The following is a 27,925-nucleotide window of genomic DNA, read 5'->3' on the forward strand; positions in this document are numbered from 1 at the left end:
CGCGTGGGGCAGCCTGGGGGGGCGGGGTTCGGAATGCGGCGCGGGAGGCTGCTGGCCAGGGCGCTGCTGGGTGCGCTGCCCCCGGGCGGAGCGAGGGCGGGAGGTGGGGCGAGCTGGGCCCTGCCGCACGTGCCGCTGCCGCCGCGCAGGCAGCTCAGCAGCCGCCGCAGCGACATGTCCGAGGAGGCGAAGAGAGCGGCCGCCTGGGCAGCCGTGGATAACCACGCGAAGGTGAGCGGAGACCCTCCAAAGACACCCCCCATCCCCGCCGCCGCCAAGGGCGGGCCCCGGAGTTTGCAGCAGCTTCCATTCATCTGGGAGGGCTGCACCAGATCTCCCCCCCCCCCGGGAGGGGTAAAAGTGACCCCCCCCCAGCCCCGAGCAAAATGCTTTGCATACATGCCTGTCAAAGTGAACGTGCAAATAACTATGCGTTTTAACACATGCATGTGGGCAAAGAGTATGGGGATTTTGCTACGGGGGGGTCTGCCCTTGCAGCTTGTGGGGGGGATGGCATAGTTTTACCCAGCTCTGGCCATGTGCCTGCTGCACATGTGCCTGCACGGTTGCCAAGCCTCGTTGTTCGTTTTTTCCTTCTTTTTAGATTGCTTTTCAAGGGTATTAACAAAACCCCTATCTAATATCCTGGGACCCACATGACTGCGGCTACACTGCATACAACAAAAAACCCTTTCAGTTTTGTGCCTTTTCTGGGGGACAGTTATACCAAGCAAATAATGGAAAAGTTGTCTGTTACAGGACCAACAATTCTGTGAATTAGTAAAGTATTATCCACATTCTACAGATAGCTGCTCCGCCTCAATTTCCCTAAGTGACCTGTTGAAGATCACATAGGAACAGCACCTTCTTTAGATCTGTTTTTGGTACAGGCCTGTCTGGAACATGTTGAGCCTCAGTCAGTTTGAAAACAAAATCCTCCAGCAAATCAGAACTGCGGAGTGACGGTCTATGCTGTTATGGAGTTGAGACTTCCGTGTACTGAGCGTGCTCTTTATTCTGGTAAAATAAAACACTTAAGCATTGTCCTTTTAAAGTGGAAAAAGAATACAGTTAAGAATGTGAATAGTTTATTTGTTCTGTGACCAGGAAAGCTCTCAAGGCTTTTCTGGCTTCCCCTGTAGCTGGTTAAAATGCATGGTCTGACTTGGCTTGCAAGTTAAGACAGGTTGTGGCCTTGTCTAATTTTGTAGGAGTTGCTTCTTAAGTCTTTTGTTAACAGTAGTAAATAAACTGGTAGGAGCCATTGCATGGGTTCTCCCTTTCACTGATCTTTTCACATCAGAAGCGGAGAGCTCAGCATTTTAAGGGGAGCATTTTAAGTTGTATTTTTGGGCATTGCAGCTGCCAGTGTAGTTGTCACTGTTAATTAGTCTCCCAACACTAAGCAACACACTTCCTCATTCCTATTATTATTTATTCGTATTACAGTAGTGCCTAGAGGCCCCCGACTGAGACAGGAGCCCAGTTGTGCTAACCACTGAACGTACACCTAGTGAAAGATGGTCCTTGCCCTGCAGAACTTAGTCATACGCCCTGATCCTGCCAACATGCACATGCTTAGCTTTGATTACTACTCATGCTAATAAAATCAAGCATGTGTGTTTTGCAGGATCAGGGCCTTAGATTTGTCAGCTCTTTGTGGTGGTGATCATATTTTTGTTTAGCGTTTGTACAGCACATGTACAAAAGAGTCCTGATCCATAACTGGGACATGGTCTATGCTTAAAAATTAGATGGACATACCTGCTTCATTCAGGGCTGTGAAAAATTTCATGTCCTGAGTGCCATGGTTAGGTTGACCTAATCCCTGATGCAGACATGGCCAGGCTGACAGAATAATTCTTCCATCAACCTAGTTATTGCCTCTCGGAGAAATAGATTAACTAGTAGGAAGTATCTACCCTGCAATGGCGTAGCTGCAGCATAAAGGGCCATCTTCCTCCGAGACACTACTGACTTCCTTCAGAACACCACAACCGTAACAATCTCTCCAGAACACCACACTTGTCACCATGGATATCACCTTCCTGTACACCAACATCCCTCACCATGATGGCATCGCTGCCTGCCTTGATACCTACAAGATGAGTGCAGCACCTGGAAATCCGCCCAAAATGCTCTATACATGACACTAAACTCATCCATTTCATCCTTACCCTCCACAGCTTCACATTTAAGAACATAAGAAGGGTCATACTGAGTCAGGATTATGGTCCATTTAGCCCGTGTCTTTTGACAGTGATGGGTGTCTTGTGCTTCAGAAAGAATTAACAGAACAAGGCAATTATCAAGTGATCCATCTCCTGTTGTCCAGTCCCAGCTTCTGGCAGCAGAGATTTAGGGATACCCAGAGCATGGGGTTGCATGTGTGACCATCTTGGCTAGTAGCCACTGATGAACCTATCCTCCATGAAATTATCTAATTTGTTTTGAACTCAGTTATACTTTTGGCCTTCACAGCATCTCTGGCAACAAGTTCTACAGGTTCTGTGTGTGTGAGAAGTACATCCTTATGTTTGTTTTAAACCGACTGTCTATTAATTTCACTGGGTGACCTCTTTTTGTTGCATTATGTGAAGGGGTAAATAACATTTCTTTATTCACTTTCTCCATATCATTCATGATTTTATAGACTTATATTAATCTGCTGTCCCCACCCCCAGTAGACCCAGTCTTTTTATCCTCTCCTTATATGGAAATTGTTCCATGCCCTTAATCATTTTAATTGGCTGGACGGATGACCTAAACTTCTTCATAGCTTTTCACCACAACTTCAACAACCAGCACCTGTCCATCTGACTCTCTCTCTAGAGGCTCCCACACCAAGATCAAATTCAAGGACATGACGATTCACTTAAAAAGTGGAACCCTGCAAATGACTACACCTCTGCCCCCTTATAACGCGGTTGTGGGGAGCCAAAAATCCCTACCGCGTTATAGCTGAAACCCCATTATATCGGAGTGGGGGCAGCAGGGCTCCGGCGGTGATTTGGGGAGCCCGAGACCCTTTAAATCACTAGTGGAGCCCTGCTGCCACAGCCCCGGAGTAGGGGTGGCAAGGCTCCAGGGGTGATTTAAAGGGCCAGGAGCTCTCTGCAGCAGCTGGAGCCACAGGCCCTTTAAATCACCAGTGAGCCTCGCTGCCGCAGCCCCAAGGTAGCGGTGGCAGGGCTCTGGCGGTGATTTAAAGAGCTCCAGCTGCTGCGGGGATCCCGGGCCCTTTAAATCGCCAATGAGGCCCGCTGCCACAGCCCCGGAGTAGCGGTGGCAGGGCTCCAGCGGGATTTAAAGGGCCCGAGGCTCCCCGCAGCAGCCAGGGCCCCAGACCCTTTAAAGCGCCACCCGAGCCCCGCAGCTACCGCGCTATACGCGAACCTGTGTTATATCGGGTCGCGTTATAGTGGGGTAGAGGTGTATATACAAAAAATCCACAATCACCCCATTACCCACACAGATGCATCAGCCATCCCAGACACACCAGAAAAAACTGGTATCTGCAGCCAAGCACTCAGATACTGCAGAATTTGCTCTGAAGAGGAAGTCCCGGATTTACATCTAAACACACTTAAGACTGCCTTTTCTAAACAAGGAAACTCCACCAGAGAAGAAGATTGCATCATGGAAGTGGCCACCCAAATACCCCAAGAGAACCTGCTTCAGTACAGGAAAAAAAACGCTGCTGACCATGCTCTCTAGTTGTCACCTACCACCGGAATCCACATGGGATCTCATCAAACATTTACAAACCATGTTTGATGGGGACCACCCTCGGAAATAAATCTTTCATGAACCCCCTCTTCTGGCCCTCAAACAACTCCTCACTCTCACCAAGCACATCATCAGAAGCAAGTTTCCCCACAGACCAAGACACACCAACTCAAAGTAGCACCAGACCCTGCCAAAACACCCTACTGTCGGCTAACCCTCAGTTGCCCACTGCATTTAAGTGGTCTAATTCAGCGTGTGTGAGCCCTGATGCTTAATGATCTATCCTATCTTACGTTTAGCTGAGACACTCTGATTACTTTCTCCAGACTGAAGAAGTGCTCTGTAAAGCTTGAAATTTACCCCTTTCACCAAGATAAGTTGGTCCAGTAAAAGATATTTCTGCACCTATCTCGTCTCTCTCTCATGTCCTAGGACCAACATGTTTTTCCTTTCTTAAGTCTTATCTTGACTATGCTCTGTCTTCACTATTAACACTATACCGTACCCTTACCCGTTGTTCACCTCACCTACCTACGTTGTGGTAAAAACTACAAGTGCCTTGGCTCCACTGGGCTTTTACAGCAATGTAGCTAATGCACATTAGTTATCCTGCTTTCAAAGCACACCTTTTTTGGGGGGCAGTGAAGACATAGCCCTAGTCTAGAGAAGACCATGCATGTCTTGTCTTACCTAGATTGTTGTAGGTGGGCTGGAAGTCCCTGTCTGTCGTCTCCCTCTCCTGTTCTTGACCTTGATCTTCCCTGGGAGGATTGCAACTTCGTTCTGTGTTGGCCTCACACGACCCACCCCCCAGCAGGAGTAGAGCAGAACTTAGGAGACTGAGTCTCTTTCATTTTTATGGCATCGCTGGCACCACTGGGAACATACAGATGTAATTGTCTGCTATGACTCCCTTTGCAGCATGAGCATGCATCCGATGAAGTGGGTATTCACCCACGAAAGCTCATGCTCTCAAACGTCTGTTAGTCTATAAGGTGCCACAAGACTCTTTGCTGCTTTTACAGATCCAGACTAACACGGCTACCCCTCTGATACTTGACATTTTGTTCAGAGTTATGAATATTTCAGAGTTACGAACAACTTCCATTCCCGAGGCGTTTGTAACTCTTAGGGTCTACTGTAGTAAAATCTTGAGCTAACATTTTATGATTCTTTTTCTGGCATTAGCACAGTTCCGCAAGTGAACTGAAGCTTTGTATGCTGGCTGAGGAAGTTGCTCCTATATGAACAGCACAGAAGTATGCATGGGAGGCAGTTAGGTCCCATCAACACTTAGATGCCCAGGTGATAGGTAAATATAAGAAGTGGATCCACAGTGCAGAGAATGCCATTGCAACATGGTAGTACCCATCCACTCCACCACCTTCCAGTGTGTCTAATCGTATAATACAGAAATGTGTAGATGAGACTGAATGGTCCTGAACCAGGCTACTGTCCTGGAAAACCCAGGGCTATGCAGTTAAAACTCATCTATGCTGAAAGACTAAAATCCTGCTTTAAATGCATCACGGGGCTATTGTGGAGGAGGACTTGGACTCTGTTACACCATGTATCTACAGAACAGACAGGATCCGACTTCTGGATGTGAGGGATGGGGTGGCCTGCTACTCTGCTTCAGGGTATATGCTCTTGCCTTCCTTGCTTTGGGCAGCAGTACTGTTTACAAGCGATATTGTTCCCAGCAACAGTATTTCACTGTGTGGTTTCCTTGAAACACAACATCAAATGGTTATTTCAACTTCCTCCCCTGCTGTGGCAACCTCTGAAGGCTGCAACTGTCCTGCAGAGTATTAGGCAGACAGAGAAGCTGCGCTGTTAGTTAGTTTTCTCTGGTGTGGGTGGGGGAGAAGAGGCACATCTGCTGGATGTTTACAGGAGGCCAAGAACTGCTCTACTCCAGAACCAGGCTTTGCAAACAGAGATGCTAGTTTAAAGGAAGGTGCTGCATCAAAAACCCAGGGTTAAAATGAAACATTTTATGAGTGAGCCTTTATGCTGGTGGGAAGTGTTTCCCAGGCATCCTTAACCCCTCTGTGATCTACACTATTATATCCCTTCATCCAAAGGGCTACCATGTCTTTGGAGCTGACCTTTCCCTACTTCTTTGCAGGATTAGTCAGGCTCCTGTATGCTCTGAATGGGACAGGCCTTCTAGTTTTCCTAGACATTATGGGCCTGGGTTTCAGAAGTGCAAAGTCCCCACAACTCCATCCAAACCAATGGGAGCTGTGTGTATTCAGTGCCTTTTAAAATTAGACCCTAGATAAATATACAGAGTATCTGGTATGCCACTTAGAATTCCTGGTCATGCTGTACCATAGAGACAAGCTGGTCTCCCTGCCCACTGTAGAGCGGTAGTTTTCTTTCCCTGTCTGAAGTAAGCAAAGGCGACTTTGTGTATCAGTTTAATCACTTTGTGTATCAGTTGAATAACTGAGCAAGGGGGTCCTTCTGCAGGAGTTGTGCAGACTCTGATAGCAGAAGCAAAGAAGATATTCTTTTGAAGCAGGGTGACCATATTTCCCTCAACTTAAAACGGGACACCGTCATGTGGGGCTGGCTCGAGCTGCTTGGAGTCGCCGCTGGCCTGAGCCCCCCTCGAGCCGCCTGGCATTGCCGCTGGCCCAATCTTTTTGCTAAAACGCATTTGTTCCATTTGCTCTTGCGAGTTTGTCACCCAAGACCTGCCGCAAGAGCAAATGGGAAAAATGCCTCGTTTTGACAAAAAAATCGGGACATCTGGGACAGAGCTTAAAAGGGGGACGGTCTGAGCCACAATGGGACGTGTGGTCTCCCTGTACTGGAGCCTTCCGTAATGTGCTATGAAAACATTCTTCTCTCTTTTTCTGGTTTGCAGAATAACCAAGTCCTTGGAATTGGAAGCGGCTCTACAATTGTCCCTGTTGTCCATCGACTAGGTATGGTAATAATGTTGGTTCCATCTGAAGGAAAATCCTCTGCTCCAGCAGCCCCAGCTAATTTGGAACGCTGGTCTGGAGAAGGGAAATGTAATGCCTCCCTACCTGCTGGATAAACAGCTGACTTGCAGTTAAAAACCGTGGGTGTGTTGATCGGTCAGCACATCTGATCTGAGGCAGAGAGTAAACCCAGTCCTTGTGCCTCAGTTTCATTGTAAAGGCCGTCACCAAGCATGAATGAGTTTGTTGGTCTGTAGCTTTTATTAGACTTGAGCTCTGCGCTGCTGTTGCCAGACAAATCAGTCTCCTGTATTGTGCTCAGGTTGGAGCTAAAGGTCTAATTCCAGGTCTCCCACTGACCCACAGTGTGGCTTAGGTTAAGGGACTGGCCCGTTCTTCAGCAGTTGACTCATTTGTAAAATCGGAGTAACGTTACTCCCTCATCTCTCAGATGTCGGGAAGGCTAATGTTTCAGTGGTGCTTTGAAGATGTGGCATTAAATCCTGCTGTAATTCATATGTCCTGCAACTCCATTGATCGTACTGGGTGAAAGTCAGGGCAGGGTTTGTCCCATAATGTGCCGTGTATAGGCGAACTATTAGAGTAATGCGACCCTTTTGTTACCCAGGGTTCTTGCAACCCAAAGCTCTTGGTAACTTTCACTCTGTGCGAGGTGGTGTCAGGAAATAAATCAGGGGTGAAAGCACTCTTGTGGTGTTGTCCTTGTTTGTGCCAGCCATCTATCGGTCGGATGGCCGTGTCTCCCCTGATTTATTTCCTGACACCTCCTCGCACGGAGCACAAGAGCTTTGGGTTGAAAGAACCCCAGGTAACACTTTAGCAAGTGGGCACCAGTCTAATTATACAGCTGCGTCTCCCCAAGGTGCAGCGTGTGGTACAGGCAACGTTCAATGGGTTAACAAAGGGCAGGAGGCCAGGGCTCATTTTTAACCTTAGGTCAGATATGCTCATCAGTCACCGTAGAACCTTTTTGAGTCAGTCAGCTTGGGTCTGCCCCTTGTTCTTGAAGGGAGGGACCTGCAACACGCTTAATTCTAGAATGCAGTTCGTCTTGGCAACAAAATGTGGACAATCAACTGTCTCTTATTGGCCTCCCATATGAAACAGAACAGCCCACTATGGGGAACTGGGACTTCTGGACAAGCTGTTTGTGTTTTTGTTTGTTAGCTCAGCAGCATAAGGTCCCCTCTGTTCCAAATGAGAGTTTGGACTGTTCCACCCATCAGGACTCTGAATACTCCTTGGCAACTTGCACTACTATTGGTGGCACTATCTATTGACTGGAACTTCAGTGGGATTATGCATGTGAGCAAGTGCTGTTTGCAGGATCGAGACCTAACAGCACAGCTGATAATAGAAGATGGGAGAGAGCAAAAGTCACCGTTAAGTTTGAGGAGATGCTCACTTGTGTACATTGTTTGCATCTTGTTGGTTCCAGGGTGGAGTTTGTGTTAGTTTTTAATACTTGTGAGGTATTTTAGGAATTGGATGCTCTGCTTCTGGGTTTTGTGGCTCAATATCAGAGCTGCTCTGCTTTTAACCAAATCTTTGAGCCATGAATACATTTATAAAGCACTGTGGCATTGGCCTTATGTTTGAGCAGTGAGGTGCCTAAAGCAGGGCTTTCTGAATGATCAGAACAGGTGAGGAGTTTGCCTGCATCTCCTGTTGCCATTAGATAGCACTTACCCATGTTCACGCAGTCAGGCTGTTGGATTTGCCTAAATTTGAATCAGCGTTTTGCGAAAAAAATTATTAGGGAATTATCTTAATATGTCCATAATACCATCTGTTATCTTAATAATAGATGTTCATCCTTTCAGGAAGGAAACATTTAATTCTTTTAATGGAAATACTGGATTTTGCTCCATTAATCATTCCCCTACCATATATTTAAATGCATTTTATTATACATGATATGAGGCCCTGAGGCAGCAAAATCTTTCAGACAGCTGCTATTATTCACCTAAAGCTCTCTTGTTTACAAGGAGTGCAGTAAAATGTGTATAATATAGGATTTAATTCCCTAGGTGATGAATTATTCTTTACTGACTGGGCACAATTCTTGCTTGCTCTACTGCTCCGATATGAGATGGGTCATTAGCCTTTTCATCATAGGCTGACCCAGAGAAGTTGTTTAAACATGATTGTCACCAGAAGCTACAGTTTATCCAGCACAGGATGACACTTGTTTGTAGTTTGTGCCTGACTCTTCTTTGCAAATACAGGTAAGCCCAAGTAACTGGAATGTTTCGAAGAGGCTATTTGAACTAAAGTTTCTTAAAGTTAAACTTGTTTCACTTTTCTCTAGCTCTATTGTTCGCCGAGCAAACTAATGCTTCTGCTTCTTCCTACAGCTGAGAGAGTTAAACAGGAGAATCTGAATGTTGTCTGCATCCCAACATCTTTTCAGGTAAAAATATTCTCCCCTCCGGGGCCCTTTCTTATGGTTAAGACACTTGGGGTTACATTCTATCAGTCTATGGAAACACTAGGGCAGTTTCTGAATTAGCTGGTACTGTAAATCTGCCCAAAGCCCCAGTTAGTTAAAGGAGAACTTTGCTAGCTTACAGCACAGATTCATGGCCAGGACTTCAGATGGAGTGGTGGATAGTCATTGCCCTGAGTTGAGATTCACAACAAACCCATGCACCTTGTGAGAAGCTTATGGTGTTGAGTTTCAGACAACGTGCGTGATGTCTGAGTTACCATACAGCTTGCTCCATGGCTCCGGCTGTAGAGAAAAGCTATGAATTGTGTTGAATTAGGGGCTTGATCCAAAACCCATTGGAAAGACCCCCCCTAAATTAGCTGGGCTTTGCATCAGGCTCTGGAAGCGGTAAAATTTGAGCTGCATGGGTGGGATCACATGCACAAGAGGATTTGGAAGTACACGTAGCTGGCTTGCACATGGAGCTCCTGAAAATAAATCAGCTTAATCTGTCCCTTGCTGTGCAACCTTTTATGGGAACATGCTTTATACCAGCTTAGCTGTAGAGCTGAGAAATGTTTTCGGAGAGAGGAAGAAAGGTCTTGTGGAAGCACTGGGACTGAGTGTCAGGAGAACTAGGTTCTGTTCCTGACTCTGCCATGGAGTTCCTGTGTGACTTTAGGCAAATCATGTTCATTGCTCTGTGCCTCCCTCTCCTTAATAACGAAATGGGAATACACAGGTATGTTCTTCCACAATGTGCTTCCCCTTCCCCTTTAGAACATGGCATGAGAGTGGTGAGATCAGGCAAGTTCATGAGACAGGAAGGGCAACAGACCATGAGCAGAGGCAGTGTGGCCCAGTGGATAGGTCACTGGACTGGAAATCAGGAGACTCAAGTTCTATTCCTGGTTCTGCCACTGACCTGCTCTGAGACCTTGCGCGAGATACTGCACCTCTTGTTGCCTCTGTTTTCCTTCCCACCCTCTGTCTGTCTTGTCTTCATCACAAGCTCTTTGGGGTAGGGACACTCTCTTGCTATGTGTGTGTTCATTGTGACACAGAGACCCATTGGTGCCAACTAGCAAAGGGTTCACTGTTTGTTATGAGAAACTCCTGTCTCAGATCTGATAAACTCATTATACGTAATACAGTCTTTTCAGAGTATTTATCCATAAAATGTGAGGTCTCTATTGAAAGCTTGGAATTTACCAATACTCATCATCATTGCAAGATGTGTCACATTCAGCGCCTAGCAAGAGTGGGGACACAATCATGCTACTGTAACACAAATAATTAATAATAATAATGTTCATTGAAAGAGTGAAATATAAACTCTGCACAAAATACTGCCAAAAGCACAAAGTAATTATTTTAAAAAAGAAAAAGAAAAATGTATCGTCTGTAATCTTTCATTTGGAGTGATCTAGGGTGTTATATGCAACAATGTATTTGAAAAAAAATTCAGAGGGAAGTGACTTTATTAATTGATATTGTCTCTTTGATTTCCCTAAAATGGTAACATTGACGCTTCTCCCACCTGTATATGATCTAACTAGAAACACGGGTAAATTTCTTTTGACCTCAACCATATTAGTTCTTCACAGTGAAATTAATTGAAAATGAATGTGTACAGCCTTCTTCAGTCTACCGGCGTGAAGCGTGGCTGTAAGAGGCTGCACTGTGGTTTTAGGTGGAACATTACAGCTGGGAAAATTGGCCTTTCGTTGCTGAGGAGCAAGATCTTTCTGAATTGTGGGAGACACACATGCTGTAGTTCTCTGTGTTCGTTCCAGTATCGGTGATGGAACTTTTTCTTATTGCTGTCTGCTTACTCACAGGAACCGTGTTGAACAGTTGTAGCTGAATCTAGTGCAGACCCTGCTCATGGGAGAAAGCATGCTGTGTCATATGACTGCCTGGAGAAAATGGGAAGAGGACAGTACGGCATGCATGGGTGTGCTGCAATTCTTAGCTGGCCTCACCATGTGGGTTGCACTGAGACAAGATAATTTTTTTACAGTCTTAGGTGAAAACTAATTACACTAATGTAGTCCTTCCACTTGGCACAATATTCTAAGTTCAATTCACTTGTCTTTTACCATAGGCTTTTCATTTTCACTGTTACCCAGATGCTTATATGCATATGTTAAGGAGGTGTAGCCAATAGAGCCCTGGACTGGGAGTCAGGAGACCTGGGTTCTATTCCCAGCTCTGCTACTGATCGATTGTGTGACCTTGAGCAAGTCACTTCACCACATTGTGCCTCAGTTTCCCCTCCCACACTTTGTCTGTGTTGTCTCTTTTGACTGAAAGCTTTTCAGGGCAAGGAGTGTCTCTTTCTGTGTGTATGTACAGTGCCTAATGTAATGGGGCCCCAAATTCAGTTGGGGGACTCTAGGCACTACTTTAAATGTTGTACAAGTTATACAAAACTCTCCTTTCTGCTTCCTGGCTATGGATGGCTAAGGGGTTAGTACAGGAGTTATCTAGCATAGAGAAGTAGGGACGGAGAAGCTGACTCCTGTTTCCCCTACCCTGTACCTTCAAAATGAAGAGTTTGCTTTTGAGAGTTATAAGGGTAAATGCCAGGATAAAACCCTGCAGGATGGGATTCATGCCTGGTGTGTATCCATTGACTCCAGGAGAATTGTTATAGGAGCCAATTTGGCCCCATGTGTGTAGTTAAATTCAGATATGTTATGAAATGATCATGACCATTCACCCCAATGGAGTTTGTTTTACACAATAAAATTAACAATAAAAAATGTTGGACAGGTTCCTGGACACTAGGTTTGTAACTAGGTGCATACTGAGGAGCCTGTTCATTTTGGGAGTCTGACACCTGGAGACATGGGGACAGATTTTGCCTGGCTCCTTATGCAACGTAAGCACTAAACACCACCAGATCAGTGTGGCAGCATCTTACTTCCACTTCCCCCATGTGTACATAACTGCATGAGGTGTAAGGCAGAGGAGAATCAGTGTCAGTGGGCCTGAATCAAACCCACCCACCCCAACACTGGTGTAAATCCATCAAAATGAGTGGAGCCAAACCTGTGTGTATAAGATTGGGAACCGGCCCTGTGTATCTGTGTCCCTTTCCTTTTGAGTTGTGCGTGTACTGATCATCTGGGTAGCCTCCTAGGGGGTTATAACCTAGCAACTGGGCTGTTTCTTGGCAACAAACTGTAGGTCTCCATCTAATACCGAGGAGAGCTCTGGGTTCCGCCTAATTAAAGCAGTTGTAGAGCCGAAGCAGGCTGCGTGTCAGTGAGATTCCAAGTGCTGGGCAGTTCTGTGTCTGTCTTGCTACGCTTAGGAAACCTTCGTGTACCTATAAGGAAAGTCTCATTCCAATCCTTGACGTATGTGCAGGAGCCATATCGTTACTGCTGCTTTATCTCTTGGTCACGAGAACTGTGCACTTGGTTATGACTCTGTGAACCCAGCCTCCCCATCCCACTGGAGCGAATAACTCCCAAATGCTGTCGTTTCCTGAGACCTGCATGCATGGCAAATACAGAGATCTGGGTCCTCACATGATGTAGCTCCATTGACTTTAAGTGAAACTCCGCTGCCTCTTTTGCTTCCTCAGGATATGGCCTGGAAGGTTTAAAGGAAAACCTCACTGTAATATTAAAGATTTGAGTAAACAGAGAGTAAAATCAGGAAACTCTTTAAAGAAGTGTCTTAGCCTTGGTACAAAAGAACAAAAATTAAATAGTAGGACATGTCAGCAGTAGTTCAAACTGCAGGGGGGCTGATATATCCCCGGGGTTGCCATTGTTTTATACAATACTCAAAAGTGTGCCAGGAGCTTTTGACTTGACCGAAGTTATATTGGGGATGAATTTAGCTCAGGTAATGCAACTTGCTATAACATTTCCCTGGATGGGGATTGAACCTGATACCTTTGGGTCTATAAGCAGAAACCTCTCCTGCTTGAATTAAAGGGATGGCAGCAGACTCCTAAACCTCTATATAGTGTAGCCAGTACAGGGGACAGAAAGTCACTCTTCGTTAGGGGGGCTTAGACTCATGACAGAGCATGACAGAATCCAGGAGACGTCCCCCAGTCTTTGTCAGGGAAGTTGGTTTCCCACCCTCCCCAATTTCGCTTTTAAAAGAAAAATGATTTTCTATGTAGCAACAAAAAGCATTTTCCAACTGTTAAATCTCCCTGAACTTCTGTGGGGTGAATATTACTATTCCCATTGCACAGAGGGGTGCGAACTGAAGCACAGAGAAGGCAACTCATCCAAGGTCACACAGTGGCTTAGTTTGTGGAAGAGACAAATGTAGAACCCAGGAGCCTAGTGTTTTCCCGATCTTGTAGGATTTAAGTAACTCCCGCTGAAGTCAATGGGAACTAATGGTGCCCTGCAGGAGGAGGAACCAGGAATCCTAACATACAGCCCGCTCACTGTAATTCAAAGCAGCTTTAATACCCATTGTTACAGAATGCCAGTCTCTAACTAGCAAAGGAGACTTCTCCATGTTACTTGGTTCTCCTGCTCCTGCTGCAGGACAAGATGCCTTTGGAAACTGAGACTGGAGAGCCCAAGCCATCTCTTTGGTTAGACTTTGGAGCTGGGACACCAACAAAAGGAGTTTGAGCTGTTTGTGCACATTTTAGAGACTCTTTTAATTGTCAGCAAAATGTTTGTGTTGTTTTCATTGTGTAGGCACGTCAGTTGATCCTCCAGAATGGTCTAAGCCTAAGTGACCTGGACAGGCACCCGGAGGTAAGGGAACTGTAGAAATGAAATCGCTTCTGTATCTGTGGAGCGTCGATAACTTCTTCTGCAGAAAGGATGTGGCTGGTGTGTTGAGATAACGCCCTCCCCTTTCGGCTCTCGGGACCCGGGTTTGGATTGTGAGCTAGGGCACAGGTGGAAATGAGCCTGCTGTGTTTTAGTCCCAGTTTGCTCACAGTGCAGCATCACAAACCGACTTGAGGGTCTGTGCTCAGGAGAGAGCCAGGGATGGACTGAAAGATGTGCAGGTTAGAGTGGAGATCCAGCACCTGAGCTGCAGGAAGCTTGTTCTGTCAGATTTGTTTGACTCGGTTTCATGAGCACTAAATCCACTCCCTAATCCTGAACAAACACAAAATGAAGTAACCTAGAAGGGCCAGACATTGCATGTTGGAATTTTGCCAGGACTCAGGGGCTAACAACCACTCCCTGGGTAAAGGTTCGGTGGCACCTTTAGCAGCCCAGCCTTCCTGCCCCATGCTGCATGTCAGTTCAGCACTGATCTGGAGTGAACAGTGCTAGCTACTGAGTCACCACCGCCACCACTTCCTACAGGACCTGCATTTTCTCTGGGAGTTTCCCTTTCACATACTGTCCCTACCTGTCTAACAAGACTAGACCAGATCAGCAGCTTGCCTGGTGTGATAAGTTATAGCTGGACTTGCTGGCTGCCTGCTGTTTATCTGTGCCTGTGTATCTGTGTGCAATTGTTTTCAAGAGACACTTGTATTGAGCCATCTGGCCTTGAGTCTACCCAGAGCTAGTTTTCAGCGTACTCAAGAAGCCATCTAGAAATCAGTGATGGCTTCCAACAGTGTTTTGGGTTCAGTTTGGTGTTGACTAAACTCTCCATGTAGTATCGGACCTCCTGTTGGCATTAGGATACTTTGCTGTGCAGTAAGATGTGGGCAGCTCTTACTGGATGCATGAGTTGTGGGGCTGAGTGCAGCTGTGCAAACAGCAGGTGCCTGCTTCATGACAGTTTTCATGACAAGCGCATTTGTTTCCCAAGGTTTCCAAGCCATGTTTTCTTTTCCCACAGCTCGATGTCGCCATTGACGGAGCTGACGAAGTGGACTCTGACCTCAGCCTTATCAAAGGTGGCGGGTAAGCAGTGCCTTGTGTCTGCTTACAGCTGCAATGCTGCAGCCAGGCTTAAACAAATAGATTAAACTACTTGTGTTGTTAGAAATGTTTCTGTTATGATAGTATAGAGAGGGCTAAATTGAAATCAGGGCCCCACTGTGTGTAACGCTGTCTAAAAACTTAGTAAGAGACAATCTCTGACCCAAAGAGTTTATAATCCAGTATCCAAAAGGGAGTAGGAGGTGGGAGTAGGAGCAACATCGCCATCTAGTGATACAAGCCGTGATTGCTTTGGGGCTTGGCTAAAGTTCATGGGGACTTCTTAATCCTTTCACGCAGATCAGTCAGGAGCAGATTTGTGTTCTTGGGATTCTATGTGAATTCAGTGCTTTGAAGGGTGTCAGACTGAGAACCCTGGGTATCCACACAGCAGGTATAGTAATATTGGCCTGTCCATCACTGTGCCTCACCCTGGGCCTGATTGGACCATCTGTAGAGGTTGAAAGAGAGCAGTCTTCATATCCTGGGTTTCTGTGCTAAGTCCCCTTTGGGCAGAGACTCTGCTTGTTAGTATGTTTGGCTGATAGCCATGGTCACTGGGGAGATGGCTATCAGTCTGGTACCTTTCACAAGCACTAACTTACATTAGGTTTACGGGAAGCGGGAGGGGGTGAAACAACCTCCAGAACGAGTGGGGAGAACGTAAGAGATACTGTCATCCTTTGGGTCCACCCAAGCATGACAAGGCCCGTTTAATGTGTTTACTTAATTTTCTTCACAGAGGGTGCTTGACACAGGAAAAGATAGTTGCAGGCTATGCAAAATGCTTCGTCGTCGTTGCCGACTACAGGTAAAATATGTACTGCACTTCATTCCCACAAGGTGGAGACAGAGGGCCAAATTCAGCCATAGCTAAATATGTGAGTTCATTCACTGAGTGAGCGCGTTATTTTGCTTCCAACGCTGTCAGTGAACGCTTGGCCCTCGATGTCAATAGGAGCAGGACTAGGCCTAAGTAAGCCCAGCTCTACTGACACCTCATGAATTGAATTTGACTTTTTTTTTAATTTGCAAAACCCCAGAGTTCCCAAATTGCAGAACGTGCTCGCTTCAGAATTTTTCTGTACCCATGCCTTTGGGAGTGGGTACGCTCAGCTGCCTGGCCAGCTTTCCAGCTTGGCTGGGCATCGTCATCTGTTCTTGGGCTAACTTCCCCCTCTGCTTACATCTGTAGGATAATAGAAAATTAGCCTGCAGTCTTTCTGCACAAGTGTCTGGGTGGTAATTGGATGAAATCCTGTAGCCTGTGCTATACAGCAGGTGATGCTAGATGATCAAATGATCCCATCTGGCCTTAAGATCTATGAATCTGTCTCAAAAAAGGCTTAAGGAGGATTTGAATGGAGCACTAGGCTTTCTGCTAAAGGACTTAGATGTTGCGCCCTTTGGGGCTTTATATGTGAGTGTATTATTATTATTTATTGTATTAAGTATTATTATGTAATGTATCATTATTATTTTATTATATTTTAGGTGCTGTAATATTACTATTAATCCTGTTTAAAACCAATTTCCTGTAGAAAAAATTCTAAGAACCTTGGGGAGCAATGGAAGAAAGGAATCCCCATTGAAGTCATCCCAATGGCTTATGTCCCGGTGACCAGAGCACTGACCAGGAAGTTTGGTGGTGTTGCTGAGCTGAGGATGGCTGTTCGGAAAGCGGTCAGTATGATCAAAGGTCTCTGAAGAAGGCTTCTCCCCCCCACATGGGTATGCGTGGCGTGTGGCAAAACAGAAATGTGATGGATAATGTGTGAGAATATATGGTTTGTGCTTTTGAATATTTATAAAAGAACAAAAAAACTCCTTGGCTTAAATTTTCAAAAGTGGCTAGTGACTTTGGGCATCTACTTGCTGAGCATCCCCTTCTGAAACTCCGGCCCTTTTACAGTGTCTCAATTGAGACAGCAAAACACAATGTGTGCTCCATACGTTTCTGGAATATATTGGGGGCACGATTTTGTTTCAGAAAGTGGCGGAAGTGGGAACAGCCATTTTAGACTTGATTCTGACTAATGGAGGAATGGGTTGTGAATCTGAAGGTTCCAGGCAACTTGGATGAAAGTGATCTTGAAGTGATAGATTTCAAGATTCTAAGGAAAGAAAGGAGTGAGAGCAGCAGAATAAGGACATTGAACTTCAAAAAAGCAGACTTGAACTAACTTACAGAACAGGTAGGGTGTGTGTGTCGGAGCTTTAGTCCCCCTGGCGGGAGGCTTGAGGTTTCAGTCCTTCCGTGGGTGCCCCAGGGCTCCTGTGGGCTTGAAAATATTTACCAGCTCTGCTCTGGATGGTTCCGGCTGAATTTAAGTCTTGATCTGTGCCAAGCTCCTAGGGTCTACCATTGACTCAACTGTGCAACTCTGGGAATATCACCTATCTTTTTTGGTCCTCTCTTTCTTCATCTGTAAAATACTTGCCTACTTAACAGGTGCTTTGTGAGAATTAGTGGGTGAGGATTAAAAGAGCAATATAGTGTTTAATATCATGTATTGTTTCCCATTTTACCTGATCGGTTCACCAGTATTTGGTGCCTTGCAGGCTTGTTTCCATTAGGATGAGAAATTCTGAGATGAGTCAGGTCTATTCTTGAAGTCATCTTGTTTGTGGACATTTCTTGTAAATAAAGTCCTGTTACCCTGAACGCAGCAGCAGGTGGTGTCCTTCAGAATGCCCAAGTCAGCTGCTCCAAAGAGCTCTGTGCCCAGGAAGATCTGTTCCTCGTCTTCCTCTGAGGATCACACTTCTCCGGCAAACCAATATGCTAGCACTCATGTTTGCAAACAGGGCAACCCCTCCACAAGGGTTAGCACTGACGTGTCATGAGGTCTAGTGCAGCAGCCCCTCGCTGTTTTTACTACGTGAAGGGACTTGTTTGCTCTTTCTGTTGAGCCTGAGAAAGTACTGGGCATGTCTGTTGGCTTTAATGAAGGGATTATCCTTAGCTCAAAGACGGTCACCATTAGTACCTTTTGGTATAAGTATTATTAATAGTGGTGGTGGTTCGCATTGAAGCTCTTCTAACGGCCTAGGACAGACTCTTTTTAGGGTACCGAAATGGGTCACTCTATGAAAAGCATCCCCTTATCATGCTTAAATTGGTTAATTAAGGGCTGTGTCTTCCAGCCTCTGTGTAGAATATGACTAAACACCGTGTAATAGCATTTTATCCTTGCACTGCTGAAGCCAGTAGGAATTTTGCCATTGACAACAGTGGGAGCAGGTTCATCTCACAAGTACATACGTTTAGTCCCACATTCGCCAAGGTGTCTAGGTGCTTTCCATAGTCCACAGCCCCACACACTTTGATGTAAAGTGTATAGCTGTGTGTGTGTTTTTTGTTGTTGTCGTCCTCCCCACCTGGTGCAAAACAATGAGTGGGGCAGTGACACAGTTGAATAACAGCAATTTTCTTTATTTTAAATGTTCTGTTTGAGACATTTATTTCTAATGGAAAACTGTGAGGGCAGCCAACTTTGTGCCTGAGTGTTTTAAAAAAAAAAAAAGTTTTTTGCAAGGTAGTTAACAGCACATCTTTTTGCCTAGGGTCCCGTGGTGACAGACAATGGGAATTTCATATTGGACTGGAAGTTTGACAAGGTCCACAAGTGGAACGAAGTGAACACAGCTATAAAAATGATACCAGGTAATCTCTCAGATTAAAAAATTACTGAGTTCCTGAGGTCTGGTCTACATTGGAAATAAGGCGTCAGTTGTTAACAGTGTGAGTAATAAACCATTGGAACAATTTACCAAGGGTCGTGGTGGACTCTCCATCACTGACAATTTAGAAATCAAGATTGGGTGTTTATTTTCTTTTTTATTTTCTTTTTTTTAAAGATCTGTTCTAGGAATTACTTAGGGGAAGTTCTTTGGCCAGTGTAATGCAGGAGGTCAGTCGAGATGATCACAATGGTCCCTTCCGGCCTTAGAATCTATGAGTCCATGAAGTTATACTGGTATAACTCTCTTGGTTAGGGGTGGTATATTTTGCTTCCTGAATTGGAATACGTTATCATGGCATAAGAGTGCTTATCGTAGTGTAAAACTGTGTACACCCTGGATGGGTTTTTGTCACTTTAACTATCTCAATATAGTTAAAACAGCAAAACTTTCTAGTCCAGATGAGTCCTAAGATCCTAATTCAGTGAGATACATAAACCCTTGCCTAATTTTAAACATGGAAATACCAGGGTGCTACTCGCATGCTTAAAGGTAGCAAATGCTTGAGTATCTTGAGTGGTGAGATGTCAGTTACATTGGTGTCCATCGATGCCAATGACTTTACAGCGCTGTAACTTCATTAGGAGAACTAGATCCTAATCTTTTTCGAATGCTCTTTGTGCTGCTTCAGGTAGGAGCTCCTCATCGCAACGTTGATGGACTCTTGGGATGGGATTTTTCAAAAGCATCGAAGCCCCATTGAGAGTTGGCGTGACTTGTGCCCCTACAAGGGCCTTTCTGCACGCATGCAGTAGGGCTCTGACTTCACCAGGGTAGTTCCAGTGGTCCAATCCCCCTAGGGCGGAAGCAGTTTATACCAGTGTAAAGGTGCTTGTACCAGCATAGCTATTCCCATGCAGAAGGGGAATAAGCTATGCCAGTGTAACAGTATCCATGCTGGGGGCTGTACTGGTACAACTATTGGTAAAAGAATCTCATCCCAACAGACACAGTTAGACAGATACAAAATCTATGTAGACCCACTCACTTTTAGGTGCTTTTGAAGAAAATCTCACCCTTATTTGTATAAAGGTTTACAGTGGCCATGAAGTCACAAGTCGGGCTGTGATTTGTAGGGTACGTCCGCATAGAAGCGGGGGAGTGCGATTGCCAGCTCTGGTAGACATACACACGACTAGTTGGCTAAACATGGTACTGTGGCCGTGGCAGTATGGGCTAGCGGCCAGGGTACGATCCCGACTAAGATCATAGGTACACACTTGGGCGTCTCGTCTGAGTCACCGCCTGTGCTGCCGCAGCACAGTCCTTCTCTTAGTGTGCTCACTTGATCAAAGCTAGCCCATGTACATCCGCGTGAGCTGGGAATTCTGCTTCCCATCGGCAGTGCACACACAGCCATAGAGCTTCAGGCAGTGATTTCATTTTAGGAAGAGAATTTTTTTTTTAACTGTTGTATAACTCAGAAAGGGGTTGGTCAGGTGACCTTTCGTTGGTCAAATAAAATAAAACAAAACCGAAAACGTGTACATTTCAACTCCCACTAAGAAGCTCGACTGCTTTTACCCTGACTTAAATTACACTTACAGGCGAGTCTCATCTTACGCTGGGGTTACGTTCGATGAGACTCGCCTATATTAAAAAAAAAAAAAAAAAAAGTTATATCCGTATTTATGAGATCATCCACCAGGTGGCAGCATTGTTTCATTCATCTCTTCCGAACAAAATTTGTCTGAGATGGTACACAAGTAATTTAAACTCAATTCTGCAGCCCTGCTCGTTATGTGTGGCATACTTGGGAGGAAACGTGCTGTGCAGAGATGCTAGCCCTCCCGAATTTTCCATAATTTTCCCGATTTTACTTGTAATTACAAAATTCGTAATTCAGGCTTAAATCAACTAATTTTGCAAGTGCACACGTATTTTGTGTGTGTGTGTGTATGCGTGTGCATACGGGTCACTCACCACCACTGAGGTCCGACGAGCACAGTGAATAGTCCTGCGGCGGCTGGGGGTGCTCTTCACCACCACCCTGTGGTGCATACACCGACTGCGCGGTGAGGGTCTGATAGGCGAGCCATTTTGAATGGGTTGGGGCGCTGCTGGGTTCACTGCCCAAGCCACAGGCTGTGTGTTGTGCTCCAGTTGCCCCAGGTGGGCCCTGCTGAACAACGCCCGGGGCAGTTAGAGTGTAACACAGCCTGTGGCTTGGGCAGTGAATCCAGCAGTGCCCCAAGCCCCACTGACAATCACTGTGGCTTGTCTCCTGTCACACCATCACTGTGCAGTCTGGGGGAGAGGAGAATCCAGAGGGGCAGGAGGAGGCACCAGAGGAAGAGCACAGGAACGTGACAGAGGAGGGAGAAGAGGAAGATCATCTTGGGAAGAAGGTTCAGGCCCAGAACTGGCCCGGGTAATTAAGAGCCCTAAGCAGCATAGGAGGGCGGCTTTCCTAGGGCCAGTCTGCCCCATCTCCCTCTTTGGGGGTTGGATCAAGGGTGCAACCAGGGGTGGTGCAAGGCCATAGACAGGGGATGGTGGGGGAGATCCTGTTTACTCTCACATGTGCAGAAGTGCATCTAAAATGCAGCCCAAGCAGTCAAGGTGCTACCCCCAAACCTCTGTCTGTATTTGGCTTCACACCTTTGGCATTTACTGATGATCTAAGCAACTTCCCTGATTCTTTTCCATAAACATCCCTAAAAGTCTCAGAGCAAGGCTGGCATCTCTGTGCAGGAGTACGCACGACTGAACATCAGGTTTGCAAAAAACGGCCCTTACGGATTAAAACCTCTCCGCAAAGATTATATTTTACTTAAAAGAAAATACTAGGTACACTTGGGTATAATTCTTCATCATGTGGGTGTTTTCTCTGAGTTAAACAGTGTCCCCATTCCTGGAGTGTGTTGTGCATGGGCCAGTGCAACAGTCTGCCCGCTGGCCGTGCATTGCAGCCTTGGGGCCTTACACAGGAAGTGTGTGGTCATGTAATGGGATGTTATGGAAGAGGTATGAGGTTACTCGGCTCCTAATTGATGTTTGCTATTGAAACCATTAATGGCAACAAAATCCTGGTGTCTTGCATTTCTTAACCCTTTTTCATCCCAAAGCAAAATTAAACTAGTGTACAAATTACGGGATCACTACCACAGGCCACTCAATGGAGCCCACTCTAGAGGAAGGTGTGTCAGCTGTTTAACAGCACCCAGCAAAGCTGCGTACAACAATGCGAGGCAGGAGATGAAAAGGGTGCTACAGGGGAATTTTTACTGGTATTTGGTCATGGTGTCAGTGTTAACACTTCTCCAGCCATAAAAAATGCATCTGACTTTCAGTGCTACAAGTGAACATAACTCTGTTCAGAGACCTGTTAAATACACGCCATTCATTTCATGCTGTCGGGATGAGCACAGCAATGTCTTTCGGGAAAAGGAGTCTGGAGGCCTGTTGTAACACATCCAGCTTTCACTATTTCGCTGCATAATGCAACTGGTTGCCAGGGTGGTTTCTTTCTGATACTTTTCCATAGATATTTAATGCCAGAAGAGACCGTTAAAACATCTAGTCTGATTTCTTGCATGCCACAGGCCAGAGAATTTCATCTAGTTCCTCCTGTATTGCGCCCAGTAACTTACCTTTTAAATCAAGTGTCATAGGTTTATTCCCCACTTTGAACTTTAGCGTTCACAAGATGGGGACCTGCATGGACTCCTCTAAACTAAAATCCTAGTTTAGATCTGGTTCTCGCTGCCACCAGTCAAGTTTTAAGTGTCTGACACACTCCCTGTTCCCCCAAAACTTTCCCTGGGGAACACAGATTCAAACTCCTTGAATCTTAACACAGAGGGAAATAATCCAGTTCCCCCCTCCTTCTTCCCCCCTCCCCTTGTCCTTGGGAGAGAGACCTTGATTCAAACTCCTTGAATCAAACAAAGAGGGATTCACTTTTTCTCCCTCCCCTTCCCCTGAAAATCCAAACAAGGGAAGAAATCACTCAAGTTCTAAAAAGAAAAGATTTTATTAAAGAAAGAAAAAAGTACACTATCTCTGTATTACCAGGATGGAAAAATATCACAGGGTCTGACTTATAAACCTGGAGAGACTTCCCCCTCCCTCCTCCTCAGAATAATCAGTAACAGCAAACAGAAATAAAGAATTTTTCCAGCAAACACACAATTGCAAATACAGAAAGCAACTCAAAAGACTAATCCGCCTTTTTAACTAATACTCACTATATTGAATAGAAGAGGCTATTTCAGGAAACTTGGAGAACTTGAAGGATATGACTGGCCTCTCTTAAATCCAAAAAGAGATTAACTCCAAACAAAGAAACACAGACAAAGACTTCCCTCCACAGAGATTTGAAATTATCCTGTCCCTTGATTGGTCCTCTGGTCAAGTGTTCATCAGGTTACTGAGCTTGTTATCCCTTTACAGGTGAAAGAGACCTTATCCCTTAACTATCTGTTTATGACATCAAGGATGGGGAAATTTAATCTTGGTCATATAATTTAAACCCAGTGTACCACTCTGCACAATTTTCTCTATTGTGATCTTGTCCCTAAAGCCCTGATTCAGCAGGGTACTTAGCATGGCTCTAACTTTAAGCGTACTTGTTGCCGTCACTGAGCTTAGTCATGCTAAAAGTGAGGCTGGTGCTTATGTACTTTGCTGACTCAGGGCTTTTGGACATACCTACATCAGAGGTGATGGTGGTGAGAATCCTTGGTTGCTGTTGGTGGGCTCAGTAGCAGTTCTGTTGGAGGGGGTGGGGTGTCTCTGTAAAGGGGGCACTCACCGGTTTATTTTTCATGCTCTGAACCATTATAAATTATTTGATCTCACACCTCCCAAGAGTCTCTCACCTTGTTGTGGCAGCCTTGTGGGGAAAACTCCAGACCTCCCTCCCCAGAAGTAATTGGCTCTGAGGCATAAGAACGGCTATACTGGGTCAGACCAAAGGTCCATCTAGCCCAGTATCCTGTCTTCCCCCAGTGGCCAATGCCAGGTGCCCCAGAGGGAATGAACAGAACAGGTGTAATCATCAAGTGGTCAATGCCCTGTCTCCCATTCCCAGCTTCTGGCAAACGGAGGCTAGGGACACTATTCCTGCCCATCCTGGCTAATAGCCATTGATGGACTTAACCACCGTGCATTTATCTAGTTCTTTTTTGAACCCTGTTATGGTCTTGGCCTGCACAACATCCTCTGCCAGAGAGTTCCACAGGTTGACTATGTGTTGTCTGAAGAAATACTTCATTTTGTTTTTAAACCTGCTGCCTATTAATTTCATTTGGTGGCCCCTAGCTCTTGTGTTATGAGAAGGAGTAAACAACACTTCCTTATTTACTTTCTCCACATGATTTTATAGACCTCTATCATATCCTCCCTTAGTCATCTCTTTTCCAAACTGAAAAGTGCCAATCTTCTTAATGCCAATCTCTCTCCTCATGTGGAAACTGTTCCATACCCCTAATCATTTTTGTTGCCCTTTTCTGAACCTTTTCCAATTCCTGTATATTCCAGGTGAGTTTGGCCATTTGCCGCTCCATAGATTGTGTCAGACCCAGGCTAGCACTGGATTATGAAAGCATCAGGGGCCACTTGCTAGTGCAGAAACCTACTTCTGCTGTGAGGCCTGGAGCAGAAAGCGATGATGAAACCCAGCCCCTCTTTAGGGCTTGCAGGAATCACAGCCAGAGGGACTAATCCTTCGTCTCCGAGTGATAAGGCCTGTCTTCTTGCTAATCTGGTTCCTAGCCCATCTTTGCGTGGAGGAGCTCCACATTGGGACATCTGACCCACCCCCGCAGTCTGCCCAAACCACTGCAGCTTAAATAGCCTCCCTCTGCTGCATGGACTTTGTGTGGTGTCCTTCCCCCACATCCCAGCCTCCTAGAATACCTCCATTGGCTTCTCCCCTTCTGCTCCTTCAGTGCTCTGCACTACTCTGCCACCTTATATTTCTGTTCTCTCCCCACCCCCCTTCCCTTTGTAGTCTTGTCTCACTCTCACCTTTTTGCCTCTTCCAGTGTTCCCCTGCACCTAGAACTCCCTGGCAAAACAGGGGAGCCACCTCCTTAAAGCTAAGCCATAGGCAGATCTTACGCCCTCCTTAGTGAAAAGCCCTGCCCTGCTCCGCCAGCCTCCCCTTCTCATCCAGGGCACTGGAATCGTTCTGTTCTGAACCTGCAAGGTGCAGGGCACCCTGAGTTCCCGCTGCCGGGGAATCTCGCAGGATTGGATTTTGGATGATAAAGCACCAGGTGGCAGGGGCAGTGTCAGCGCAGTCAGCATCTGGAAGTGAATTATACTCTGTATCTGCTCCCTGTAACTTGCTGTACATGGATCATCTATATTGTTTTATTACAGTTAAAAGTACAGGGTGAAATCCTGCGCCCATTGATGTCCATGGCAAAACTCTCATTGACTCCAGCGGGGATAGGATTACACCCAGTGTCTTGATGTTCACCATTCCACTGCGTCTGAATATATTTTTCTGCACTGGCTCCCAGCAGTCAGTTGATATCAGCCTTGAGCCCCAGGCAGCGATGCTAGTCAAACTAATCTAAATAAACTGGTGAAAGTTGCCATGTGTCACTCTCTGTCTAGAGTTCCACAGCAGAGATCTGTTGGTTTCGCATGCAGCTAGTCAAAATCCTGTGCCATTTGTCTCTGTTGTGACAGTGATTCCTTTATTTTCTGTTGTAAAACATGCCCTGCTGCAAAAAGGCTGCTTGCTCGAAAGGTAGAAGAGGAAAAGAAACAGCCATCAAGACGTGCATTCTAATCCAAAGCTCCCACTGATAGTACTCCTGCAACGCTTGTGCTCCCTTTCCTTCTGTATCTCACTCCTGCTGTTACGTATAAGCTTGATGTGTGTTTGTGCAATGTTTGCTTCAGGACATGGTGCTTACTGACTGCTGTGGGGCTACTTGCTTAGCCCGCCGATCCTTCTGAGGGCCACAGAGCTGGATTCCTGCACCAATACAGAGACCCACTGGCTTTAGCGAGGCTCTCCGTGGGTGCAGATGTCCTCTTGCACCAAGCTGGTTGTAAAGTCAGGGTGTTAGCAAGCACTTCACTCTATGTTCTGTTCCTACCCATAAGAACGATCATTCCAGATCAGCTCAATGGTCTATCTCAGGGGCTCTCAAACTTTTGTACTGGTGACCCCCTTCACATAGCAAGCCTTTGAGTGTGACCCCCCCCTTATAAATTAAAAACACTTTTAAATATATTTAACACCATTATAAATGCAGGAGGCAAAGCGAGGTTTGGGATGGAGGCTGACAGCTCATGACCCCCAATGTAATAACCTCGTGACCCCCAATTTGAGAACCCCTGGTCTATCTAGTCCAGTGTCCCTCCCTAACAGTGGCCAGTACTGCTGCTCCAGTGGGTTGTGCAAGAAATCCTGTAGTGGGGAATTCTGGGATAATCTGCCAATAGGGAAACTTTTCTTAACCCTTTCTTCCCCCGATCAAATTCTAGGTTGGCTTATGTTCGGAAGCATAAATGTCATAAGCTTGTCAGTACAGAGACTGATTTTGTAAAGCCATAGTGGACTTAGAGGCCCAGGTCCTCAAGTGTATTTAGATGCCTAAGTACCATTGAAATCAATTGGCGTTAGGTGCCTAAATACCTTCTGAGCGTCTGGCCTGGATGCCTGAACAGTGAATAATAATACAGTCCCTAATTCTAGAGGATTAGAGCAGCCGGGGTAAGCCTGGCAGATAAGAGATGGTTCGATCCCTAACCTGTGTGTGAATGTTCTATTCCCAGGCGTGGTGGAGACAGGTCTCTTTATCAACATGGCCGACGTGGTTTACTTTGGCATGGAAGATGGTTCTGTCAGCGCCCGTGAGAAACTGTCCCTCTGACACAGTCCAGCCACACGATGCTCCCTGCCTTCCAAACAGCTGTCGTAATGGTGCCAACCTGACACGTTGCCTTAACGAGCGGCTGGCTCAGCCGCAGAGGTCGGGGCAGAAGGCCTGTCGGGATCCGCTGACGTGCTACTGAATGTCTTTTTTTAAAACTATATTCTCTATTTTTTATTGTTCAGGAATGCTTGTCATTTTTTAAAAAAAAATAGTCACTTGAACAGAAGTTGCTTTTAACATTTTTATTTTGTTTTATAAGAAGCATTTACCAAAAAGGACTCGTCTTACAGAACTTGAACCTGCTGGTTGCTCTGACCGCGTCTTGGTGTGGGGAGAAAGGTGATCACAATGTATTGTTTTTATTTAGTTTGCTGGGAGGAAAAATTAAAGATTCAGCATGTAAAACTAGGGCATATCCAGTTGGGACCTGCTGTTGCCTTACTGGGACTTTTTGGTTCTGTATTTTCTCCTGTTCGGTTTTTTTACATCATGGTTTTTAATTGTACAGAATGCCTAGTTATTCTGCATGGGTCAAATTTACCCCCTGTGCAGGAGGGTCGGGACAGAAGGGTTGCATAGGCTTTTTCTGCACAGGAGTGAATTTCATCCGTGGGGCCAACCGCTGCTCTGTTAAACCAGTGTCAATCCGCAGTAACTCCCATCAAGATTTATTCCAATCAGTGAAGTTACTCCAGATTGACATCCTTGTAAACACGAGCAGAACTGGGACCTTGATCAAGTTTACAGAAGTGTATTTGAGACGCTTTCAACGTCTGGTACCTTAGCAGCAAATCATTCGGTTAGGAATGAAGACAATTTATCACACCTCACAGCTGGGTTGATTCATGGGAGGATAGAGCTGAAAGCAAAGGAATATTGAGTCTTCCTGCCTGGACGGGATACAAATGTAGCAAGAGGACAAGGCAATCTTCTGATGTATCCTATTCCACCTATGGGTGCTTTGCATGTTACAGTGTCAAAAACGTGAGTCATCACTTTGTATGTTACGGGCACTGAAATAAAGAGCTGTAATGCCAGGTTTTTGACTGTTCTGATTCTCTTTTACAATGAAATATTTAATACCTGATGGGACAGAACCTCAGTTGGTGTAAATCGCCTTCACTAGAGCTATGACTATTTCCATGTGCCGAGAATCTGCCCCCATTTCTGTAGCTTAAGGCCTTACGTGGGACTTAAATGAGGCTTAGGCTTTGTGCCGGCTCTCTGTACAAGGGTGCATTTCACCCACACTGAATGCACCAGTTCACATTTGATTTCCTCTTTGATCTTATCAAAATATTTTTTTTGCCTGTCACCCAAGTGTCTGAACAA

At 45.7% G+C, this 27,925-nt stretch overlaps 1 protein-coding gene across 1 annotated transcript; it reads left to right on the forward strand.

Moving 5' to 3' along the window:
* RPIA (ribose 5-phosphate isomerase A) lies at positions 1 to 27,630 on the forward strand. Its single transcript, XM_045019437.1, has 9 exons — positions 1 to 231; positions 6,608 to 6,668; positions 9,047 to 9,102; positions 13,809 to 13,868; positions 14,923 to 14,987; positions 15,748 to 15,816; positions 16,547 to 16,688; positions 18,573 to 18,672; positions 26,493 to 27,630. Exons 1-9 carry the CDS (start codon positions 34 to 36, stop codon positions 26,588 to 26,590), a joined length of 849 nt encoding a protein of 282 aa, XP_044875372.1. The 5' UTR covers positions 1 to 33; the 3' UTR covers positions 26,591 to 27,630.
* The last annotated feature ends 295 nt before the right edge of the window (positions 27,631 to 27,925 follow it).

The sequence above is a fragment of the Mauremys mutica genome, chromosome 5 (assembly GCF_020497125.1).
Source record: "Mauremys mutica isolate MM-2020 ecotype Southern chromosome 5, ASM2049712v1, whole genome shotgun sequence".
Lineage (NCBI taxonomy): Eukaryota > Metazoa > Chordata > Testudines > Geoemydidae > Mauremys > Mauremys mutica.